Below are 17,932 nucleotides of genomic sequence, written 5' to 3' on the forward strand. Positions count from 1 at the left end.
AAATAGCTGTAAAGTTATGCAGAAGTTATTCTTCATCCTTCGGGCCGTCCCTAATCCGCCAAAAACCTCATTCTTTCACCAGAGAACTGTGCCTCTTTTCTTGTCTCCCCCCCTCTATACAACATAAAGTCAGACTGCATTTAATGGTTATGTCGGGATGGGAGAGGGGCTTTCTTCTCCTCTCCTCCTCGGCAATATTGTCCTTTTCGTCGTGTGAGTCTCCCAGCCCGCAGGGACCCTATATTCTCCCCCTAAGCGTCTGACTCGAATCACAAACTAACCCCCAGTTGCACCACTTTGCTGGGAATGGCGGGGAGTGATAATAGAGATTTCGCTTTCATTTTATACGCTTGACTTGGTTATTGTTGCTTTTCCCCTCTCCCGTGATTCTCCCCTTTTCCAGGGATTAGCCCTGACTTCGCCTGCTATACTGACCGCCGAAGTGCCCCTGAGCCCCTGGATGACAATTGATGCAGATCAAGGCAGGCCTATTCTGCGCCTCTGAAAAGGACCGAAACCAGGAGTGTAAATAGAAGAAACGGATGCTTCGTCACTTCATCCACAAATTAACTGGTAAACCTCACAAAACTGCTTAGAGGAGAACAGATTTTCAGTGTGATGATATTATTAATGTGATTATAAAGTATTTACAATGTTACAACTGCAAATAGTGGACTGCATGATGATGATGATGCTCACTTCACTGTATGATGAAGGTTTTGGTGGGAATGGACATCATGTATGTAACGTCACTGTAAAAGAGAAAGACAGGAAGACTCTGCCATGATTGTGCCACTGGTGATGTGAGAACAAAGGCTGATGATGATGATGATGAAGAAGATGATCACATTCATAATGTGAGGGTTTGGGTGATGACAAGCAGTTATCAGCAACGTTGCGTAAGCAAGACAGACCTATACCAGACTGATACTATGATGAAGGGTGCAGGTGGTTGTGTGAGTGTGTGGACAAACATATATAGTATGATGATGGGGACAATATAGGGATAGGGACGAAGAAGTTTGTGGTGGCAGCTGACATTATACCACTCTGTTAATGAGACAGACCAATTGAATACACTGTGATACTGTTGTGTTGGTGAAGACATGATGATGATGATGATGATGTTGAATGGGGTCGTCCTCCTGAGGTTGATGGATACATTGGCTAATAGGAAATGATGATTAAAGAAGACCTTTGGTTAGGGTCAGAGCCGATGCTGAGGGGGGGATGGTGCTCCATCATGGGTCAGTCTGACCACCGTCTGACAGAGGAATGACTTCCATGTGTTTGCTACGTCTCCTCTGCTCAGCCTCTGCAGTGACACAGCTAGAAGTTAATCTTTGTTGACGATGTGTTGCTCACTCTTCCGTGCGATGGCCTGGGTCAGATCTCCTCTGGAAAGCCCAGTCTGTGCTCACGTAGAAGGGATAATTACCAAACACGCAGCTGACAGAAGCAACACAAAAGCCGCTTTGACTTCCTCACTGCTGGTCGCCTCTCGGAGGATGGTCCCGCTCTCTGCTCACCCCACACACCCACACCACTTCTCATGGCTCCTGAGAGGCAGAGACGTCTTGTTTCATAACAAGACATGAAGCTGACTTCTTTCAGCTCCGGTGAACTGGACATAAACCCCGACTGACAACCTCCACTGCCCAAACAGAACAGAGAGAGAGAGAGAACGGGTGGGCCAGGGCCCAGGGGAGGGCTGGGGGTGAAGCAGGACACTCTAAATAAAGTTATTATTCAGTTAAATCTTAAGTCTTGGGGGAATATACCACACAGACATGATCTGAGAACTGATCTCTGCTCGGTAGGATCAAATCAGGCATCCAAGCTTTCATTTCTTGACTGTTCTGAATACACTGCAGACCTTTACAGATTCTTGTTAGTGCGTAAATCTCAACTTTGTACCTCTCTGTCGTCCTCTGAGAAGCTCCTTCCTTCCTCTCAGAGCTGAGCTTGTTAAAGCGGCGAAAGCAGGACGTGCTGTAAATGTAATGGCCCAGGGCGTGATTGTTTCTGACAAAAAAAAACAAAACACATGAGCCCTCCCCTTCCATGAGCACTCAGGGGGGGGTGGGGCTGAGGGGTTCACGTCCTTCAGACCCAGGGGACGCGGGGACGCAAGGACGCAGGGACACATCAACATAGCAGCATAGCATGGTGATGTACTGCACGTGTGATGGTCTGTAACTCCCTCATCCTGTTGCTGTTTGTGAGGCTACGGAGCCACGAGACCCACAGGTGGTAATTTTGAAAAGGGCAAACAACAACCACAAACATGGAGGATTTTGTTTTCCGTAGTATATTTCAAAACGTTACAGATATAATTCCATATTCTTTTATAAATCTGTTCCTCTCATTTTGAGGTGGAGTTGGATTGGGATTAAGACATTAGGACTTTCTTTTCTCTTTGTTAAATCATAACATGATAGTATTTTTGTTGTTTTTCAAAAATGAATACAACAAGTCTACTGAGATAAATTCATGCATGTGTATTCCAGACTATCAACAGGTGCAAAAAAGCCAAAACCCAGATATTGATCCAGATCTGGTAGATTTTAACATATGCCCACACATTATTGATATACATGGACAAATGTGACTAGAAACATGCAAATACCACCAGGATATAGCTGAGATTATGCTGATTCAGCAGTAAAAATGCTTTCAACATATTACAAATAGATCCAGAAGAAAATGATCTGCAATAACGCTGTACTATAAATCCTTTTTACACACCTGATAACAAGGCAATGAGAGTAAAAGCCGGCATTTAAATATGCACTTCTCTACATATATTTTTCATTAATACCATCTTTTAATTTGAAATTATCTCGAATCTCGATCCCTGGGGCAGTTGATTGCAGACTTAAACTCACAATAATCAAATATATTACATTTATAGCAGAAGCAAACATTGAAACTGAAATGAAAATATAATTTGATCAATGAAAAACCATTTTAAATGTGAAATAATGACACAAAGTGAGTAATAGTGGTGAGCAGTGAAAAGCAGCATTACAGCTTTATCTTATTCATGGTTGTTAAAGGATGAATAGGTGGTTAGAAAGGGAAGAAAAGGCAGTTAGCCAGTCAGTTAGCGAGGGGTTAGCTTTAGAGCGGCTCCCGATTTGTGAACGAGGGAGCGGTGGAGGAGTGCTGGAGGGCCCGGCCTTCACCAAAGCCTCTCCTGGTTCCCGAAGAAAAGGATTTGGCCCAGATGCAGGCAGCGATGTTAACTTTGAGTGGCCCCTGTGGCTCAGTGCCCCCACACCCCCGCCCGCCCCCTTCCTACTTCCCAAGCCCCCAGGTTGCCTTTGCATGACATCATCCCCAAACTATGCCCCCCATACCCATGTGAATCTGAGCTGTCACAATTGGCAGCTCCCCACCCCATTAAACTGTACTGCGCCGCAAACCCCATACGTTTCTTTCTCTCCCCCTTTTCCCTCTCCCTCTCTTCTCCGACGACCAATCTCCTCCCTTCTTCTTCTTTTTAACCCCCAGAAAGGCATTGTTTGAGTCAGGGCTTGATCAAAAAACTGTTGCCCGCCAACCACAGGGCTTTCTGTAAATTCAATAAGGCCACCTTAAAGATTTTCCTAATTAATGGATGACATCTTTGGCTGGAGGAGAGGCGAGGCATTCTGCTCCAGCTCGCTCTTTGTTCGCCTCCTAATTAACTTTCCTAGGTCACTCAGGTCCCCGCAACCTGAGAGTGAAGAGCCCCCATTGAGGAGGGAGTTGTAAACTTACTTTTTTTGCCTCGGCACTTAAAAGGGGAAAGCAACTATAGGGAACAGAAAATATCCTATTTAAGTCCTTTGTGAGTGAACTGCTTGCACATGTTCCAATAAAGGAAGTCTTCTAAATAAGCTGCCATGTTGCTCTCCGCTCCCCCTCTTTCTCCCTTATCCCACCTCTTTCACTCCCAACTCCACATAAAGGTTATGAATGATAGCTCAGGTTTGAGGGGGGTAAAGGGCCAAAGGACAGCATCTGGGCATTGTGGTATTGTAAGCATCTGAAACTTTGAGGGAATGTGAGGATGGGAAAGTGGCGAGCTGCTGGGTGGTGGGGTGGATGATTGAGAAAATGTGGTGAATATGAAGAAAAATAAGTGCCTCCTTGGCCTTGTCATTGTGGGGGTGTTTCTAAAGGACCCCATGTCTCCCAACGGCTTTTATCACTCCTCATCCTCAGCTTTCAAAGGTAAAAAAAAACACAAATATGAGACACCTTCATACACACACACACACACAACCACACACACCCACTGTTTCATTATTTAAAACCAGAGATAATAAAGCCAAAATCCATCACACTGTCCCTTTTCATGTTTGCATAATTCTTGCATTTAGTGATAATGTAGTGTAGTCCCTGCATTCCATGCCAGCCACAAATTAGCATTGCTGCTACAAATTAGCATTAGCGTCTTGTTGTTACCCAATATGGAGACGTGTCAGATTTTCACAGTCTAAGCAACAAAACGTCAACAACAACATCCAGAAAGACGTCCAATTAAATGTGTTGTATTTCACAATTAACAGAAATGTGCAATTTAACTTAAGATTCAACTGCTTTCATTGTTTACGTATCAGTCAAGTTGGTAGCTAGCACACAGTCACAGCTAATGGGACTATTTATTTTGGGAATTTTTGTTATTATTACATTTGATTGTTTGATTTTTCATGACAAACACAGTGATTCAGGTCTATTATTTATTATTATAGTTGTTCATTCTCTTCATGTCTCAGCATGTTGGAGCAGTGATTAGTTCCATTCCCACACAGGAAGAAGGTCTGCAGTTCAAGGCCCTGTGCATCCATCAGGCTCTCCCCTATACTTCCACGGGTGTCCCCACTATCCAAAAACGTGTGTGTGCTCTCACGAGGGCCCTTCTAGTTCCTTCATAAAACAAACACCAGTCAATAAGGTGTGTCAGCATACACTCAACATGTGACTGGTATGCTCACACATACACGCACACACACACTCACACACCCGTATGATTGTCCCCCCTGCACTTAAACCATCACCAAACAACCACAGAGAGTGTTTACTGTGTGTGTGTTTGTGTGTGTGTGTGTGTGTGTGTGTGTGTGTGTGGGTGGGTGGGTGGGTGTTTGTATTTGTGTGTGTATGTGTGTGTGGTTAGCGTTAACCCTCTGACATCACTGCTAAGCAATGAAACAACACTTTCCGCACAAATCTTCCACACTTTTAGAAGGATTCTAAATTTGAAGAATTTTCTCTTTCAATTAGATTAGATTAAAAAATAATTTCAGTCCAAGAAATAAAAATATTCTATCTTTTCATAGAATATTGATGTGGGAAACATTAAATCAATCTGCTCATTCAAAGAAGTTTTAAAAAGTCAAAAAATGGTTTAACCCCCATTGTATTGCATTGAATTGCAGTCATGCATTGGTATGAATGCAAAAATGACTTCAAAATGCAGGGAGTTAAGGGTGTAATAAATACCATGAGGTGAGTGTGAGCTTCATGCTGACAGCTCCTGTGCTGTGGGGTCTGAGGGAGTTAATGAGGAGGGGGGACTGTGACCCCCAGACCGTGACCACTGAACCTGACCTGTGGAGCCAGCAGGAGAACAAGAGGAGAACCAGGGAGCGACCAGGACTGAGTCTGACAAACAGAGCGGAGAGCGGGATGAGTGTCACAGCGACTCCAGGTGAACTGGAGCTGATGACAACCATGCTGTGGCTAATCTGTCTGACAGCCTGTGTGCGTGTATGCGTGTGTGTGTTTGCTACTAGTGTGTGAACCCCCTCTTTTGTGTGACGTATAACCTAAGGGCAAACAGTTAAAATATTTAGTTTCACCATCACCTCTTAACCCTTTTCTCAATCTGTTTTTCATTGTATTGTCCTTTTAAATGTGTTATAACTTTCCATACACTCACAACAGGACCAGAAACTGAAGAAGACACTGCGCCAGTCACTTAATGTTACAGCAAATTCACACACTGTAGATATCCTGTGTCATGTTTGCTGCATATTGCCTCATAGTTTGATATGACAAATCTGGCGTCTTTGGAAATGTTGGGATCTCCAAATTGAAGTGAAACTATTATTTAGCAATGCTTGGTGTTACAGGAGGCATTTGTGAACCACAAGAGGGTCCAGCAGAGTTAAACGTCTTCATGCTTTTGATCCTGAGACAGATGTAGGAATATTCAAGCATATCAACCTAGCAATCTGTTGGATAAGTATATTTAATAGTTTAACGCTTATGGAGATAGACTCGGAAAATATGTGTGTTTAACGCATGATGGAAAGTGTCTGTGTGGGTTTTTGTGCTTCATGTTCCAATACCTGTTGACCTACATTTGTTAGGAATGTCCCACTGAGACCTCAATCCCTGCATCAGCATCGTATCAAACTCAAACTTCTTTTCCAAGCCTTGACACAGAAGAGAACTGTAGATACATTGATCACATTGTGGGCTCCTTGGTGCTCCCATGTTTGTCTTTGCAGTGTGAACAGACTAAGCCCCTCTACTCAGCTGTCATAATTTGTTAACGAGTCTTTTCAGGGGGAAAAAAGAAAAAGAGAAGACAGAAAAAAGAAAGAAAAGAAGGCTCTTCACGAGTGACTGAAAGCAGAGGTCCATCCAGAGAGGGAACCCAGGGGCGACATCAGACCGATTTCAGACCAGCCCGTGATGGCATCTCTGTATATTTTAATATTAATGACCCGGGCCGCAAAGCCGCCTCTAAGCCTCCAACAGGTGCCCCAGCCCCACTCCAGGCTGAAAAACTGGGATCATTCAGCATCCAGCTATCCAGCATGCAAGAAAGACTGCAAATGAAGAGGATGAAGGCAGACAGAAGAGGGGGAAAAAAGAACATAACGACTGGAAGGGGAGTTAGAGAGTCAGCAATCTCTCCCAAATACGTTTTTGAGTCACTTTCCCGAGCTGAAACACGGGTCGATATTTTTCCCCCCCTTGAGAAAGAGATTGACTTTTGTTTGGAGTTTGTGAGAAGTGGGAATCAGAAGCGGGACAATGGGACTCCCCACAGTGAGAGGCTGAGAGGAGCCATCTCAAATCAGTCAGCCAGGGGACTGACTAATCCGTCCATTGTCCCTCCCCAGCCACCGGCCGCACATCAACACATTCGCCCCCCATTGTCCCCCACCCTCATGCAGCGGGATTTGCTCTCCCCAACAGCCAGTTTTGTCCAAGGCAGTTCGAGCGGAAGTTTCTCACTGACAATTTGCCCCAAATAGATTTGTCAGAGCGTCCAACTGCACTGCACCGACTTGTGGATTTGTGGGTTTGGGTCGTGGGTCTGTCTCTTTTTGGGATACTTCCATGGAGAGACATTGGCTGTGAGTCTAAGGGTGTGTGAATGCAGCATGCAGAGGTATGTCCAGTGGAGACTATGGCTACATTGCATGAGGCCAGGAATAGTCAATGGTGTGGAGGTAGTGAGGCAGGTAGAAATCCCTTGATGAGAATGCCAGGTGGGTACCAGTGCAAAACATTCAAAACAGACATCTGGGAATATTAAATGAGAAACACACTCTTACTTAAACTTTTCCAAAATGTAAAACTAGCCTTGTTCTTATAACTTCACTCCATTCATTGCAACTCTGTGTTGCCCTAAAAAGCAATCACTGTCTGACACCCTTCCACCAAGTTTCTTCAGAATCTGTTCAGTAGTCCTGCTAACAAATCGACTAACCAAACACAGTCAACACACACACTCCTTTTATTGAGTTAGAATCAGTCAGAATCAATACAATATAGCATCACAGTCACAATACTGGATTCAGAGGCTTTTCAAACAAACCTGAAGCACTGAGGTTTTACTTTTAACCAGTTAGTTTTAACATTTTAGATGAAGCACTGCGACCCTCTGCAGCACAGTGACTTGGTGGTTCGCACTGTTGCCTCAAAGCAAAAAAGTTTGGGTTCAAATCCAGCTCAGACCTCCTTCCAAGCTTGGCCTTGCTGTGTGGGGTTTGCATCTTCTCCCTGTGTCTGCATGGGTTTCCTCCCACATCCAAAGACATGGAACGGTAGCATGAGACCTTATAGATCAGTCAACTTGTTGATACACTTAAACCTGGGGGTCAAAAGGGTCTCTGGCCCTTGTATAGATATACACACTATAAGACATGTTTATCTTTTTTGGCTTTGTCGCTGTGATCAGGATTTCTGGAAACCATTCTCTATCATTTGCTGTTGTTAGTTTCGCTGGCTGACCACACATGTATTTCATCCATTTCCTTGCCGTGATGGTGACATAACATTTCTGCTTTGAGTTGAAGCAGACACATAATGTCTATATGATTGTCAAATGCATGGCTCTGGAAGATATATAGAGCAATCGTCTAGGGATAGAAAGCTTCCTGTCAAGCATGTCAAAGTGCTGCTGAGCAAGGCACTGAACCTCTAACTGCTCTCACATCACATGCACCTGCTGTTAGAAAGTTTATTCATATGGGTGAGTGAGTACACGTGAAGAGTTTGGATAAAAGCACTATACAAGTACAGTCCATTTACATCTCACCATCATGCATCTTAACATTATCCAGATACTGAAGATGCATGAGATGACTTTCAACACTGTTTCTTAAAGCTCTATAGATGAGTTCATACTTGTATGTGCTGATCACTTGGACAGGTAGGCTGCATCTCTGTGATCTTCTGGTTATTTTTTTAGAACTGTCCGTGGTGCTGAAATTGGGCAGCATATTTTGAACTCCTTTTGAATATGTAATCATATCCAACATTTTTAGTGACATCCAGGGGGGGGGTCTTTCATTTTTTGCTAGATTTGCTAAATGCGGCTTTTGTTGCGCAACCAATCACATTCTTGACTGTATCCTGCGGGCGGAGAAGCCGATTTGTATCTGGAGTCTCTCTTTGCTGTCAGTCTTGACTTTTTACTCTTTCCGGCCAGTGTTAAGAGGACGATGGCAGGACGGCAACGTGGGCCTTCGGTCAGTGTGAGTCTGAGCTTAGTGACTTCTCCTAAAGCCAATTGGTTTACGCCTGGTTGGTAATGAGTCTACACCCGCTGATGTAGTGGTTAGATAAAGGTGGACAAACTCTGACCCCTGGGGGTGTGAGTGAGGGGGGTAGGAAGATCATCATTCAGAATGGAATCCCAAAATATAAACAAAGGTGTAAATATGTAACAATGAATTAGTTGTGTTTTCAGTATGAGCTCTCCTGGATTGTGTTCTGAAAAAGGGGACATATTTATAATCAGTTTTTCTCTGTGTTGTTCTGCAGGGACTTATTTGTTCAGTCTGACTTATTCCTCATTATAAAGACTTTACTTTATATCAAGCAGCCTCCTGACGTAGAGCCCCAAAAACAGATACACAATCCACTGGCCCCTTTGTTAACGACATTTCATTGACTGCTGGAGGAGAAGAGAGTCACTCATACAAAAAGTGAAAGAAGGCAACCCGGGCAACCATGATGTTGGTTATATTTGTGTAAAGGCTATCAGTGAATGACGAGGATTAGGACGAGTTAAGGAGATTATGTCACACATTCACCCACCCCAGAACACACACACACGCGCGCGCGCGCACACGCACACACACTTACGATATAACCGGGAGAGTGGTGTTATTGATTTCTGAGAGAGTGATGTGAATTTATAGCTCACTGTGAGAAACATATAACCTGCTTCGGTGTGTTGTTTCGGAAAATATTACAACTAGTAGAGGCTGAAACAGGAAAAAGCTCTGGAAAAAAGAAAACACTCGAAAATGGATTATAAATAATGTGAACTATTAGGTGGCGCATGCGCTCCCTGGGTCCCTGCAGGAATATCAAAGGAATATTATAGTGATTTTCCCCGCGGCTTGTTAGTCTCCTGCCTCAGTTCAGCAACAGGGAAGGTTGAAAGACACAACAATGGCTAATTGCAATTAACCACGCCTCTGCACCGCGCCCTCGTCCGCTTAAATCGACACTTTGTGTGTCCATATGGCCTCCAGTGCACCGTGGGAATGAACACAATTAAAAACAGAATATGGATTTCTGGAGTTACGCAGTGAAAGCACAGCAAGCTGCCAAGGTCAGAGTGCCAGTGAGCGGCCCTGACCGGACCACCGGACAACCGCGCAATACACGGTCCCGGAAATACACGTGAGCTGGGCAGTGTAGGGACCAGTTGTGTATTTAATGTATTATTATTATTATTATTATTATTATTATTATTATTATAATTATTATTACCGAAAGTTTCCTGTTTGTGTATTGCTAACGTTATTTTATTTTATTATTGTCAAACCTGATCTTTTATTGTTAATAAATAAAATATAATATATATATTGATCACATTTATTTGTGATTTTATTGCCTTAAGGTTTCTTTGCAACGTGCAACAATCGAGCCACATTATTGATTCCAAAGAAATTAAGTTCACTCCACACACAAATACAGAATTAAATTCCAGCAACAGGTGCACGGCCAGTCAGTATTTATATAAGAGGAGATAACTTCACATACAAGCCCCGCCCTCCAAAACTGTATTTTTGTTTTTTGTTGTGAGAGAGAGAGACAGAGAGAGAGAGAGAGAGAGAGAGAGAGAGAGAGAGAGAGAGAGAGAGAGAGAGAGAGAGAGAGAGAGATTAGTTAAGAGATGTAGCAGCATCTTCAGTCATCTGTCCATTATCTACATCAGTAATGTGCCATGTACTGACACAGTAAATAAGCAGGCCAGGATCCAAACCTGAGCTCAGACCTGTCATTCGTTAATACTGTATAATATAATATAATATAATATAACATAATATAATGTAATATAATATAATATAATGTAATATAATATTATAAAATATAATATGATATAATATAAAATATGTATCCATTTTAAACATTCTTAAAAAATGCATGCAACACGTGTTTTTGAACGCTGCGACTTGAGGTTCATGAGCAAGGCACTTCACACATTCAAAAATCCACTTCGCTCCCCCTACACACACGCACGCACACGCACACGCACACGCACGCACACGCACACGCGCACACACACACACACACACACACGCAGCCAGTGACGTCAGGTTGGAGTTTGGAGTAGAAAGCCAAGTGGATGAAGGAAGTGGAGATCTCCACCCTCCAGCCTCCCCCTGACACTTCTCATAAATATTACCGCGGCTTATTTGGGGGACTCGCACAACAAAGTCACATCGTGTCCTGGTCTTAACAAACGTTCTCCCTGTCAGAAAACCCCGAAAAGTGATTTTTTTGTTTGTTTCTCCCTTTCCCCCCTTGGGCACCGTTGGATGCGCACCAAGCAGCGTTTTGCAGCTCCAACTTTACGCAACGACTGTCTCGCCCCGACCTGGAGGTCTGTTATCGCCGTGTAGCCAGTGGCCGTTCTAAGGGGCTGCACTCCGGCTCTGCGCGCCCGCCCGCGGGAGCGCGTTCATTCAGGACCCGGAGCTCCGTTCAGACGCTCCAACAGCTCCACTGTGTGTGTGAGTGAGCGAGTGTGTGAACGTGTGTGTTCAGTTGGTCTGGCGTCACCGATCGGAGAGAGCAACGATCTGTCAAGCTGTGCAACTTGGGACTTTCACTTACCGACTCCATCCCTGCCGGTGAAGAGTCCCGTCAATCCGCCGTCACACTGTTTCTGTTCCTCTCAGCGAAATCGAGAGAGAAAACATTTTCATTCTAAACTTTATTATCAAGTCGAGTTTCAATGATGAGCAAACCCGCCGGATCAACAAGTGGCTGTTTGGATATTCTCAATGTCAAATCAAGTAAGTGTCACTTTCGTTCTGACTTCATGTTTATGTGGAATATATTGGAGCTTTATAGAGACATTACCTGGACTCGATCTATCATGAATGTCTTAAATAGGTGACATAAATCTGTCAAACGCCTCCTGTCACCGCAGCGTGACCGTGTAAATATGTTAGTGGGGCAGAAAATGGAGGCATTTTGCAGGAAATTGTTGCAATTTTGTGTAGAATTGTTGCATTTCCGCCCGAAAGTTGAGCTGTAAGTGATATCAGAGCTGATGGTGAGCATCAAGGGCTCAGTGTCTCTTTAAAACCGATTGAATTTCCTTTTTCTTCGGAGAGTTCAGAAATAAAACATTATACTAAACTAGAATACTAAATAAATGAAGGAATATTCCTCCTCAAGTGCCACGCTTGCGCCCCACTTGATGCCACTTGTTGCCTGTAATTAATTCCACTTTCGATAATGTCTCAAAAAGAATAATCACGAGCAAAAAGCTGATTAATAATACAATCAAAACAGATAATAACAGAGCTGATTTTAGAGCTTGAGATCATGATTTATGTCTTCTAAATAACATTAAAGAACAAGCAAATACGTAAGAATTCTGTTTTATTTAGCTTTTTGATTTGTGAGTAAATATTTAATTGATCTGGAATACATTCATTGATTTTCTATTAAATTGTTTTGAGGTTGTAATATGGTTTGCGCTTTTAAATCAGATTGAAATTAGTTCCTTTATTCTTGAACTCTTTAACCTTTCACTACAGCAGGCCTCCGTTCATGGTGGATTCAAAGTAGATCACTGAGAATTTAACCCAAAGCGTAAAATAGTGTTTTCGTTCTAAAAACGAGGACATTTCTGGGAGAATTCCGACAAAAATATCCCCTAACACATGTTCCAATCGGCTCCAACCTGATTTGATTCGCTCAATTCTCAGCAAACACTTATTGATAGAAAGACAATTTATTTTAATGTAATTCAGAATTAAACAGCTCCCACTATAGCGTCATGTGGAGCTCCAGACTCACAGGGAAACTTTATGGGTGGTCAGAAAAATATTCGGTCCGCTCGGTAAAACTTCATTTCCAGCTTCTTTCCTCTTCTTTTTTTCCAGCAGGTTCTCCTCCTGATGGTGATTAGGTTAATAGAATATGCCATATATCTCCCTGCAATTACTGCGGCACAATGGAGACGAATTGGACCCCCGCGGAGGGAAGTTAAATACATTTCCCTCCTCAAAAAACAACAACAATCCTGCCTTATAATATTTAATTGAATTTCTGCGTTTCTACATTTACACATTTCGTTAGTGAAATGTAGTTCAGATTCGTTAGTTATTTGTCTTTTATTGACTTTTTAAAAGCCCTACTAACTTGTGGTAGAGCGCGAATGAGCTTGACTTGTGGAATTCCGGGTTTATTAAATACAGTTTATGTTCAAATAATAACCGACACCATTTTTTTTATGAATAACACACTGTCATGACCTATATGAGCAACTTTTAAAGACGATATAAGTCATTTTGCCTCTGACCAAGAATATCTTATTACTGAAAATGACAAGACGAATTTCAATCGACTTATATTAAGGAGAAAGTTGCTTCTCCTGCGCCAAAAAAAACCAAATCAGTAACCTCCTGTTCAAGAGCCTGTGGCCTTCTGACTCTGGCTCGGCTCTGTGCTGCTGCTGCTGTGTAGTTATTCCCATGCTACCCTTTTTGACGGGTCACTGCTGAATCAATGAGCAGGTGGCAAAACGTCAGTGTAATTACATAGACGGCGTTTCCCTCCGGAGGAAAAAAAAGAAAGACTCTCTCATATGCATACAAATAACCTTCTTTTTAATAGATTTGAATACAAAATCTTCACACACACACACAAAAAAAAATCAAAATTTTTTTTCATCTACTCCGGGGTCGATTTACATACACTTCATTTGAGTTGGTGAAACGAGTTGGTGCGCATTATTCTCCCGGTGCAGTGTCACTCCCTAATCCTGGGGCCTATAGACCTGCGGGATAAAGCAGCTGTCGAGTCCCATTATGAAGGGGAGTTGGCAGCTTGTCGAGATCCAGGCAGTCAGACGAGGTTCAATGGGGGAAAATCATTAAGTTAACACTTTCCCCTAATGTCTCCATTGTGCGCCCCCGGGCCATTGTTTTACACGGCGCAGATATGACGCTTCCCACCGGACTTTATTCTCCAAATGCGCGCCGTAAATTCCCATGGTCGGACGACCTGTGTACTTGTGGGTGTGTGTGCGGGTGTGTGTGAACAATTTATGTCATCAGAAAGGAACAATTAACGATTATCAAAACATTCCTACAACGCATACATTCAGCACTCATTCATTATAATGAATATATATATATACAGTATATACATTAGATCATATGACTGAGGCAATATTGCATGAACACAGATTCCACTTGTGTAATGTTCGTTAATGAATCCGCATACTTTAGCGCCATAATTGACTTTGGGCCTCTTCCAGGTCGGATTCTGGACATCCCGTGCAAAGTGTGCGGCGACCGTAGCTCAGGGAAACACTATGGTGTTTACGCCTGTGACGGCTGCTCGGGATTCTTCAAGAGGAGCATCCGCAGAAACAGGACATACGTGTGTAAATCTGGCTCCCAGGTGAGGCCTCTTTATTTACTTCCATTATTGAAACAATCTCATTTCCTTCCTCCATCCTTTTCATATTGTGGATGTCCACTAACTCTCTCCCAAAGTTGGTCAGATACGGAATCAGATCAAGAGAGAGATAATGACTCAACAATCACCGATGGCTCTTCCCTCTTGTCCTCCCCCGTGAGAGGTTTATTCTCCCACGTTATAAATGCTATTAGAAACGTGGATCTAAGTGACTCGACGTCCCCGTGATCTTCATTGAAAAGGCATTTAGCAGCTTTATACGCAGAGGATATACATTTTAAACGCACATGTCGCGTTTTGTTTTTCCACTCAGCGTCAAGTCTTCCCTTGATGAGCCTTAATTGTGTCATGCCGGGGGCCGTTAAGTGCCGGTCTAAACACCGCGCCGCTGTAATGCAGCAGGTGTAATCCAATCTAATGTAATGATGCGACGCTGTGGGGATCGAGGCGTGCGGAGGGCGGGATGGGCTACTTATCCTCCCGGGGAAGAGGACGCGCATGGAGCCGCAGGGGAGCGGGTCGATGTGACGACATGATAATAGCAGGATCTTTCACCTGCAGATAGGCCTCCTAAGAATGGAGTGGCGGGACGCTCTCTCTCTGTGTATGAGTGTGTGTGTGCACAAGCTGTGAGAGAGTGGTAGCTGTAACTCTCTCTCCCTCTCTCTCCCCCCCCCCTCTCTCTCAGGGTGGCTGTCCCGTGGATAAGACTCACAGAAACCAGTGTCGGGCGTGTCGTTTGAAAAAGTGCCTGGAAGTGAACATGAATAAAGACGGTAAATCATTACGTCATAACATTCCTCACAGATTTGTTTGATTTGAAAATGTCCCCAAAAGGTGTTTGCTTTTATCACCCGGAATCAGTCTAATATATGAATTTACTTTGTAATTAATGTCATATTTTCAAAATAAAATGTGTATAGTCCTTAAATACAACATAGATCAATTGGCAACAGTTTAATCAGATGTATTGTAGTGTTACTAAGGAGGCCTACATTGATTCATTCCCGCCCTCTTGCTTCTATACAGCCGTCCAGCACGAGAGGGGTCCCCGGACGTCCACCATCCGCAAACAGGTCGCCCTGTACTTCCGGGGCCATAAGGAGGTGAACGGATCGTCGAACCATTTCCCGGGATCCTCTATGCCGGGCCCCCCCTTCTTCACAACGGTCACTCAACTGGAGCCGCACAGCCTGGAGATGAGCGGGGTGACCACCACGCCAGAGAGACAAGCCATCGTGGGCCTGGCACAGCCCACCCCCAAGGTATGTTCGAACCTGTTCTCCATCCATACCCTTTCATCCCATTTTATACAGACTTTACCAATCTAAAAAGTGTACAAGTCTCTATTGCTTGTTTCTATTGTAGCCATGCACTGTTATAGGATTACACCCCCGCCCCCTCCCCTCTGAAAGGTTAGAAGTTGACATTCTTGTCAAGATTTAGCAGCGCGTTGAGCCACAAAATCCGCAAATAAGATTTCTGACTAAACCTGAGGCTTGGAATTTGACCTTTGCTGCATTATAGCACAATATGTGATGATGATGATGATGATGATGATGATCGTGATGAAGATGCTGATGATGCTGATGCTGATAATTGATGATGATGTGATGAAGATGCTGCTGCTGCTGATAATTGATGATGATGAAGATAAAGAGGAAGAGGATGATAATGATTATGATTGATGATGCTGATGATGATCCTTCTCCTCCAGTACCCCCACGAGGTCAGCGGCACTCCCGTGTTTCTCTACGAGGTCGCCACAGAGTCCGTGTGTGAATCGGCGGCGCGCCTCCTCTTCATGAGCATCAAGTGGGCAAAAAGCGTGCCTGCGTTCTCCACTCTGCCCTTATCGGACCAGGTACGCGCACAAAAGGTGTCACGTGGTGTTGGAAGCTGTAACTTTAGCTGAGTTGAAAATGACGTCATGCTTTGAATCCCTTTTGCAGCTGATTCTGCTGGAGGACGCGTGGAGAGAATTGTTCGTCCTGGGCATCGCGCAGTGGGCCATTCCTGTGGACTCCTCCACCTTGCTCGCTGTCTCTGGTACGTGTGATGACGTCAGATCAGGCAGGTTTGAATAGAACTGTCAGCTGGGATGGGATTCGATCGCTCACGTTCTTTGTCTCAATGTAGGTATGAACAGTGAAAACACAGACTCGCAGCGGATGAACAAGATCATGTCCGAGATACAAGCGCTCCAAGAGGTGGTCACCCGGTTCAGACAGATGCGACTCGACGCGACGGAGTTCGCCTGTTTGAAATGCATCGTGACGTTCAAAGCCGGTGAGTTAAACGCAACCCCCCCCCTGAGGGGCCCTGAATCCCACCAACTCCCTGGGGCGCTGCTGCTGGGTGTGAACGAGACTAATTGGTTATAATTGGGCCTGTTTTGCAGTTCCGGCTCATGGGGGCAGCGAGTTAAGAAATTTCCGCAACGCCAGCGCTATCGCAGCGCTACAGGACGAGGCGCAGCTCACTCTCAACAGCTACATACACACCAGGTACAGCGATGGATCAGTGCGCATGTCTGTCTGAGTGCATAGTGACTTGTTTAGGACTCGAGGGTGAACGTTTAGGACTTGTGACTTGACTTGACCCTCTCCAATTCTGGCTTCATCAGCGCATAGAAGCGGACTTGGTCTGACCTCCTCTTCCTCTTCATAGGTACCCGACGCAGCCGTGTCGCTTTGGGAAGCTTCTCCTTCTCCTGCCGGCTCTCCGCTCGGTCAGCCCGTCCACCATAGAGGAGGTGTTCTTCAAGAAGACCATCGGCAACGTGCCCATCACCAGGCTCCTCTCCGACATGTACAAGTCTAGCGATATATGAATCCTCGCCGCTTTTCGCCTGCTGGAAAACGACACTGGGGGGAGAAAAAAGGCCCCGCGTCACCAAAACAGCCAAGGCCGCATGGACTGAATCTCACAGAGCTCAAAAACTCGAAGGCTATTTAAGAAAAATAGCTGGAATTCACCAAGTAGCCTGTTAACAGTTGCTCTAGAGTTATAAGGATTAGTAAATTTCATCATAGTATTGCCTGTATAATGAAATCTGTGAATACAAAAGACTCTGGAGGCATCTGAGACGCTGTTTGACAAAGAAATGTTTCATGTTTAAGACGTTTTATCGAGTGTCTGTGAGACCAATGAGCTTAACGACCAATTCTATCTCTTCTTGCTGTGTCCAATCCCAATGGAGGAAACCAAAAAAGATCATTCACGCGTGTAATGGAGGTGGAAGCCGCGAGGCGCTGTCCACTCGACGTGGTGCTGAAACCAAACGCAACGACGAAGAGTTTGGAAATGAAAGACTTTGCAAATCAAAAAGGACATTGCTGGCATTGCCTCCTGACTCTAAACCTCCATTTCACCCGGAGATGGGTGTGTGTATTTAAAGTGGTGACTTGTCCTGTTTGTGTTGTGTGTCCTGTTTCAGGCGCAGCATTACAATGTTTAGGTCGACTTTGTTAAGTTAGACACTAACACTGGATAAAATCATATTCAGCACTTGGAT

At 44.2% G+C, this 17,932-nt stretch overlaps 1 protein-coding gene across 2 annotated transcripts; it reads left to right on the plus strand.

Moving 5' to 3' along the window:
* Positions 1–11,710: 11,710 nt before the first annotated feature.
* nr2e1 (nuclear receptor subfamily 2, group E, member 1) lies at positions 11,711–17,248 on the plus strand. 2 transcript variants are annotated; one of them, XM_076155077.1, is made up of 9 exons: positions 11,711–11,771; positions 14,252–14,397; positions 15,104–15,191; positions 15,445–15,680; positions 16,133–16,279; positions 16,368–16,464; positions 16,555–16,704; positions 16,817–16,922; positions 17,086–17,248. In XM_076155077.1, exons 1-9 carry the CDS (start codon positions 11,711–11,713, stop codon positions 17,246–17,248), a joined length of 1,194 nt encoding a protein of 397 aa, XP_076011192.1. The 2 variants fall into 2 exon arrangements, with proteins under 2 accessions (XP_076011192.1, XP_076011193.1); XM_076155078.1 differs by having other exon boundaries at positions 11,714–11,738.
* The last annotated feature ends 684 nt before the right edge of the window (positions 17,249–17,932 follow it).

This window comes from Genypterus blacodes, unplaced genomic scaffold, assembly GCF_046128005.1.
Source record: "Genypterus blacodes isolate CSIRO-AG114 ecotype Tasmania unplaced genomic scaffold, CSIRO-AGI_Gbla_v1 ptg000064l_1, whole genome shotgun sequence".
NCBI lineage: Eukaryota > Metazoa > Chordata > Actinopteri > Ophidiiformes > Ophidiidae > Genypterus > Genypterus blacodes.